The 7,606-nt window shown below is 32.0% G+C and overlaps 1 protein-coding gene across 1 annotated transcript; it reads left to right on the forward strand.

Moving 5' to 3' along the window:
- Positions 1 to 319: 319 nt before the first annotated feature.
- LOC128209559 (tumor necrosis factor receptor superfamily member 21-like) lies at positions 320 to 2,405 on the forward strand. Its single transcript, XM_052913637.1, has 3 exons — positions 320 to 566; positions 973 to 1,384; positions 1,860 to 2,405. Exons 1-3 carry the CDS (start codon positions 486 to 488, stop codon positions 2,075 to 2,077), a joined length of 711 nt encoding a protein of 236 aa, XP_052769597.1. The 5' UTR covers positions 320 to 485; the 3' UTR covers positions 2,078 to 2,405.
- The last annotated feature ends 5,201 nt before the right edge of the window (positions 2,406 to 7,606 follow it).

The following is a 7,606-nucleotide window of genomic DNA, read 5'->3' on the forward strand; positions in this document are numbered from 1 at the left end:
CACACACCTGTACGTTGTTATAAACACATCTCAGTATAAATTCATCTTCATACAGTGGGTTGAAAAGTAAGGCGCATTAGTATAAACATAGTCTTTACATAGCAAAATTATCTTCGTATTATCTAAATTTATCATTTACGAGTTTGAAACAAAGGTGAGTTCAAGGTATTGCGATACTGAATCACTATTTATGGATGAACTTGTCTATACTTTACAACCTCTTAACTTGTTTAATGAAGCCCCACTTCTATCTCTATTTAAGGTACGTTGACTATCTGTGTGCATTATGCGTGTCAGTATAGCTGATGTAATACGCAGTGATATGGGGATTTAGGTCAATGATTGTTTTTAAATACAGATGTGAAGAGAAACTAATTCAATCTCGCGTTTGTGTTGGACTATTATTGAAATGTATTTTATTTGCGATTATGTTTTCAATAAATGTTTAAAATGGACGTTCTAGGAAATGGCATACTTTTCTTAAGATGCGGGACAGGTTTATATCCATACTTACCTGTTTAGTTATGCTAGGGTTTCAAGTGTCGACGGTTTATTTGGTCGAGCCGGTTAGTATTATTTAGTTCCTGTAACGAATCTTTTCTTTTTTATAATATCGATATGAATATGTTGCCTATTAATGTTAATGCTTGTAGTATTTTTTTGCAAAACTGACTGTGTCATTTTTATGGAATATTTGAATAATATATACATGTATGTTAGTGTACATGCAGCCAGTGGTATAAAAGTAGTCATGTTATCCACAGGTTTTCTTTTGGCTTGTTTGCATTTTAAAAAAAATAGATTTGTCAATAGTAATTCACCTCAGTCGAAATCATCAGTTAAAATACATTTGGCTGCTAAAACGTATTGCATTTCATACGAACGTTTTGCACTAGAATATGCCATCATTTTGCTGTAATATACGCCTGGCATTTGAATCTTATGATAACATATATCATTTTTTTATTTCAGTTGCCATATCTTATAAAAGTTTTAAAACTTCCGTCCATGTGCGGCCCAGGGAAATACTTCAATAACTACATGAACGGCAGTGGACAATGCAAGAAGTGTCGACCCTGTGCTAAGGGCTATGTTGAACTGTCACCATGTAGTAAGAATGAGAATACCAGGTGCCAACTTTGTCCACCAGGGACATTTAATGATAGAAGAAACGGTGTTTGCAAAAACTGCACTGTTTGTGACAAAGGTTTCTTCGTAAGAAGACCATGCTTACCTTGCAAAGACACAAGATGCCGCAAATGTCCTGAAGGGACTTTCTCTGTTGATGGAACTAGATGGGCATGTAACTATTGTACAACTTGCAGCGAAATTCAGGACGAATTCTTACCTTGCACAACGGAAAACGATCGAGTATGCAAAGAGAGTAAGAACCCAGCTGTTGTATATGCACTGTATTTGTTTTGTTTTTTTGAAATTTTGAATTTGAATGCAACGACATACACGGTTTCTAGATTAAATGACTGGAACGAAGGTTATACATCAACTATATTTAGAACTAAATGTTTATAGCTTGGCTGCACACAATTAAACATTGATAAATTTATAGGATTATTCAAAGTTAAAGATACAAAGCAGAAATGTATTTCTAAACAACTTTACAAATTTAACTTTTAAACACAATGTAAAGTGCTTGAAAAACAATGAGGAAAAGGGAAGATTTTGTACAAACACAAGGAAATTATTGGTTGGTGTTTCACGCCATGTTGTCCTGCAGAACACAACTATATTTCGATCAAGGGTTTTTATTTCATGTCGATATTGTCCCGGTCCTTTTCTCATTTTTACACCAAAATTACTACAAACAATGCATGTACTAATTTTTTGAGCTTTCGTTTTAGATAGACAGGTGGACTCCGCACAATCTGAAGTGATATTGAAAGAGGCAAAAGTTGAAGACAATGTTGAATTCAACACACATTCCCGATTGGTCCTGGTTGCCACTTGCACAGCGATTTCATTCGCCTTCTTAATTGTCCTTCTCGCTTGGACGTTACAAACATACCGCCGTTTTGCCGACCGGTATCAGTTGACGCAGTGTCAGATATGTGTCCTTTGACACGTGGCCTATCAAATTAATATTTGTTTTTAGCTTATTCCTTTCATGGAATCGCTCCTCATTTTCATATTCGACAAAGAAACTACGTACTGAATGTTGAAGTTAAAATGCTTATTTTTCTCCGGTGTCTCAATGAATGAATGATACATCCAGTGTTTCCATGAGCTCTCGTTCATTCGTGAGTGAAGTTTCATGCCATAATGTTTTCGCTGGTTACTGTATAAATATTTAACTCATCACATGAATGCAATATTTTCATAACTGCATGCTGTTTTCATTCCTGTGTACATTATGATGATGCATTTTTATAAAAAAATCTGGTAAAAGATGTGCGTGATTTTTATATGTATCAAAGTTCTTTCAAGGCGTATGTGTAACATTAGTTAAATTATACAACATATACATCAAATCAATGTCCATTATGCTAGCAGGTCGATATATCGAATGACTCCGGTCAAATGAAGTATCAATCATATAACGTTAAACAAACAAATAAGCTATTAAAACAGATATGATTCATATATGTTTGGTTATATAGAACAAAGCCACATAAAAATGAAACATTGACTTCAAGGAGAAACATACTACAAGGTAAATGATGGTTAAGTACATTGTGGGTTACTCCGCCATTTATTGAATGAAAAATTGAAAGGTCGAACGTGTTAGCAGAACAACTGCGGATTATCATGTGATTGAATTAATTGTTAGAGTTTGTTTCATGACATATGCCTATTCAGCCATCCATCGCTGTAAGAGACCAGTCTGATTCGCTTGAAGACATGTCTTTTTCCAGGTACAGATTGAAGATCACGCAAGGTTATTGCCAAATTTGAAGCGTGGTTGTTGTAAAACAATCATGGATTAATCTGTTTATTTTGATTAATCTGGTTAATGGTACGTGAATATTATTCGAAGTTCGCATTACGTATTACAACGACAAACAGCTCAAACTTGTATTCGAACGAAAAAAAACCCCATCGTATTTATGTTCAAGCAGTCGTTTTCGTCTGTTATTTGTTTTGTATGGATGCAAATTTTCGAACAATCAGCTTTAAAGTTCAAGAAAACGTGTTAAAAAGAGGATGTCCATTTTTCTACTTAACGGTAAGTTGTTTATTTCCAAGAATATCGTTCTCTGTTGTTATTTCACTCATTAGTCTCCATATTTCATCAAAAAGCATGCCATAAATGATATTTATTCCCCTTACCTTGACCATCTTCATTCACAAATGGACATATGTTTTTATATTACGCTCCGTGACTCAAGGGGAATTACAAGAGGTACAAGTACAAAATTGCTGTAGGAGACAGCAAAAAAGGCTCGCTCTAAAACGATCCCTAGCAATGTACAGATAGTATTTTGTGAAATGGGCGGTTTCAGTACAGACACATGGAAATTTTAATCAGCCTAGGTTCGTTTTAAAACATATATATAATGCAAACATTGATGGGTTCATAAATCGTATTCAAATAATGCAGGTCATCTTTCAAGCTTTATTTTACTTTAAGACAGATTTTGAGTAATAAACATTGTAACGTTTTGTAATGAGAACTTCGTTTGATGAAATATAAAAAGCTGCACTTTGTGTATTTTGAAGTGCTGAAATTAGAACGAATAGGCACTATAATGGACTGAGAAATAAAAAGTGGCACTTATATTCAAAATTTGAAATTGAAACAATATAAATGCAAGTTAAAAAAGAAGTGACTAGAATTGAGTGTGACATGATATTCAGAATGCAACCAACAATATATGGTTTTGAAACACAGATGTGTCCTTCAAGAATGAAATATGCAACATGAAATACACCGTTTCATTACATATACAGGTATTAATAAAAACCCTGAGAAATAGCAAACTTAAAATCTTAAAAGGGCTGTACTCCGTATGATAAAATTGCAGAAAAGAGATAATTGTCGAAAACTGTTATAAACTTGGTGTTAATGTGTACAATGCATTGAAACTTTCTAACTGAGGTACCACATAGTTTACAATTTATTTAAGTTAAGCAGTTATTTCGTATTTTCCAATAAATTAGCGTGATTGGCTAGTCGCTGTTATCAGGTGTTATTACCGAGTTAGGTAAATAGCTTAATTATGTCATCAGATCAGAATAAGCCGTCGTAGCTCATTGGGTCTTACTGTAAGAGATCAATACTGAAGAGTAGTTAACAACATCATGTAATTTAAACTGCGGCCTTCAACCGTCAGATATTATACAACAGTTTGGTCAAATTACTGTAAGAAATCAATACTGAAAAGTAGTTAACAACAGCATGTAATTTAAACTGCAGCCTTCAACCGTCAGCGCTAATACAACAGTTTGGCCAAATTACTGTACGAAATCAATACTGAAAAGTAACAACATCATGTAAATCAAACTGCGGCCTTCAACCGTCAGACATTATACAACAGTGTGGCCAAATAACTTGGAGATCAATACTGAAGAGTAGTTAACAATAGCATGTTAATCAAACTGCGGCCTTCAACGGTTAGAGATTATACAACAGTTTGGAGATCAATACTGAAAATCAGTTTTCAACAGCATGTAAATTGAACTGCTGCCTTTAACTGTCAAGACTGGCAAAAAATTACTGGTGATCAATATTAAGAAATCAACAACAATAGCATGTATATCAAATTAACATTCCAAATGATCTTTATAATGATACTGCATTTTTACAAAAAGAAATGAAACATAATTGTACATAGTAAGCTACATATTTACTGATTGTGTTTAAATTCACACATACAAAGTTAAAATAATGTCCATTAAATAACATACATGTATTTAAAAGCAATCTGTGTATTAATGTGCACATCGTGTTAATATTGGTGTCAAAATGCAGAATGTTTAAATATGAGGAGTGCAAAAGTTGTTGTGTCAATGGTTGATAACATAGATTAAAATGCACCTGTTCAAAGTTTGTGCGACATGTTCGAAAGTTAAAATACTAAAATGAGCAAAAGATGGTGTGTCAATAGTCATTATTTAAAGAGTGATTAGCTCCTGTGCAAAGTATTTGTTAGCAAAAATCGAAACTTCAAATACAATGTTGTGCAAAAGTCAATTGCCTTGCCATTATGAGGGATTTTCACTTGTGCAGATTATTTCTAAGCAAAACAAGAACGTTCAAACACTTAGGTGTGTAAAATTCGGTGCACCTGTGGGAAGTATTTGTAAACAAAAAGCGAAAGTTCAAATACTACGGTTTGTAAATGGAACATGCTCGGACTACTTCCCATGTTGTATAGGGGTCAGACAAGGATAAAGTTTATCCCCCTTATTGTTTTCGTTTTTTGTAAATGATCTACATGACTATTTTCAAAATAGCACAGTTGTTAATGGCTTGATTATTACAAAACACGACGATGATCAAAGATTAATAGATTTCTTAAAATTGTTTGAACTGCTGTATGCTGACGATACAATTATCATTTCAGAAAGTGCTGACGATTTAGAAAATGCTCTACATGTATACGAAAATTATTGTAACGAAAATAGACTCACAGTCAATACTTCAAAAACCAAAATTCTTATTTTTTCCAGAGGTAGATTGCCTAGATACGAGTTCATTCTTTGTAATGCTAAAATTGATGCAGTGTTTGAATATAAATATCTAGGAGTGATATTTGGTAGAAGTGGTTTCTTTTGTAAAGCTAAAGAACATATTGCAAAGCAAGCAACAAAGGCCATGTTTAGTCTATTAAAAAAAGCAAAAACATTATGTCTACCTATTGACCTACAGATTGATTTGTTTAAGAAAATTGTAAAACCAATTTTATTATATGGATGTGAAGTGTGGGGCTACGGAAATAATCATATTTTAGAAAAAGTACAGTTGAAATTTTTGAAGTATGTACTAAATATTAAAAGCAGTACACCAAACTGTATGGTATATGGCGAAACCGGTGTAAAGCCATTGCAAATAGATATTGATACTCAAATGATCAGTTATTGGTCAAAGCTTATAGCCCCACACTGTACAAAACTTCCAGTATCTGTTTATTATGTTATGCTAAGTAGATATATGTATGACAATAGAATTAGAAACAATGAATTTCAATGGATAAAACATATAAGAAACATATTTATTAAATGTGGTATGAATAATATTTGGGAAAGTCATGAGTTCCCAAACATATTATGGCTTAAAAGATCCGTTAAAATGAAATTATCTGATCTTTTCAAAAACGAGTGGTATTCTACTTTAAATACGTCAAGAAAATGTTGTAGCTATAGACTGTTTAAAGAGAATTTTGAATTCGAAGAATATTTAGTAAAATTTTGAACAAGAAATAATAGACTACCAATTGAAGTAGGAAGCTGGAACAATATAGAACTGAATGATAGAAAATGCGAACTTTGTGATAAAAACAGTATTGGTGATGAATTTCATTATTTATTAGAATGTAGCTATTTTGCCGAATATAGAATAAGATTTATTGACAGACAATTATACCGATATCCTAATGTCTTAAAATTTAAGGATATTATGAATATCAATCCCAATGATTATATAAAATTCATAAAATTATGTAAATTCCTCAAGTGTATTGTTAACAAATTTAGTATAAGAATGTAACACTATGTTCTCCTCCACATATATTTATATATGTTTGATATTAAAGTTTCAATAACATAGAAAATACTCATATTTAGAAAATCTGTATTATTATGTCCAATATATTTTGTAATGCCTCACTATGTTGTATTGTATATGTACCCATGCTCTTTTTGTCATGTACTTATGACATGAGTGATGTTAAATAAACTTGACTCCACAAAAAAAAGCTGCAATGTCAATAGCCGTAAGAAGTGATTTGCACCTGTTGGAAGTATTTAAAACCAAAAAGCGAAAGTTCAAATACTAATGCTTGCAAAAGTTGCAATGTCAATATAAAGCCGTAAGAAGTGATATGCACCTGTGAAATTGCTCTAACTTCTTCATATTTTGACCAATTTCGATAAAATTTGAAATATAAACCCTTTATGAGGCACTTTCCAATATATATATACATTTTTTTTAAATAAATGAGTTAATTTTATGAGTGGATTTCACTTCTCGAAATCTGGATTTCACCTCGATTTCCGATCTATTTATGAAAAAATACTCTTCTTTATTTTTATAACAATTTCAATAAAATTTGAAATATAAACCCTTTATGAGGCACTTTCCAATAATATATATATACCATTTTTTTTTTTTTAAATAAATGAGTTAATTTTATGAATGGATTTCACCTCGATTTCCGATCTATTTATGAAAAATTGCTCTAACTTCTTTATTTTTATAACAAATTCAATTTCCTCTTTATGAGGCACTTTCCACAATTTTTACAAAAAAGTAAAATTATTCTCGAAATCTGGATTTCAGCTCTATTTTCGAAAAAAATCGAAAAATTCTTCTTCGTATTGTGACAGATGTCAATAACATTTGAAACATATACCCTCCATGGGACACTTTCCAAAATAAATACAACAATTTAATTTTATTAATTAGACTAAATGAGTTATGAATGGATTT

Source organism: Mya arenaria, chromosome 11 (genome assembly GCF_026914265.1).
Source record: "Mya arenaria isolate MELC-2E11 chromosome 11, ASM2691426v1".
Classification (NCBI taxonomy): Eukaryota; Metazoa; Mollusca; class Bivalvia; order Myida; family Myidae; genus Mya; species Mya arenaria.

What these genes read in the sequence shown, in the direction of transcription:
- LOC128209559 (XM_052913637.1), top strand. Translation starts at nt 486, where the DNA reads ATGCGGGACAGGTTTATATCCATACTTACCTGTTTAGTTATGCTAGGG. An exon ending in CGGTTTATTTGGTCGAGCCG is followed by an intron (nt 567 to 972) that starts GTTAGTATTATT and finishes TTTTTATTTCAG; the next exon opens with TTGCCATATCTTATAAAAGT. An exon ending in CGATCGAGTATGCAAAGAGA is followed by an intron (nt 1,385 to 1,859) that starts GTAAGAACCCAG and finishes CTTTCGTTTTAG; the next exon opens with ATAGACAGGTGGACTCCGCA.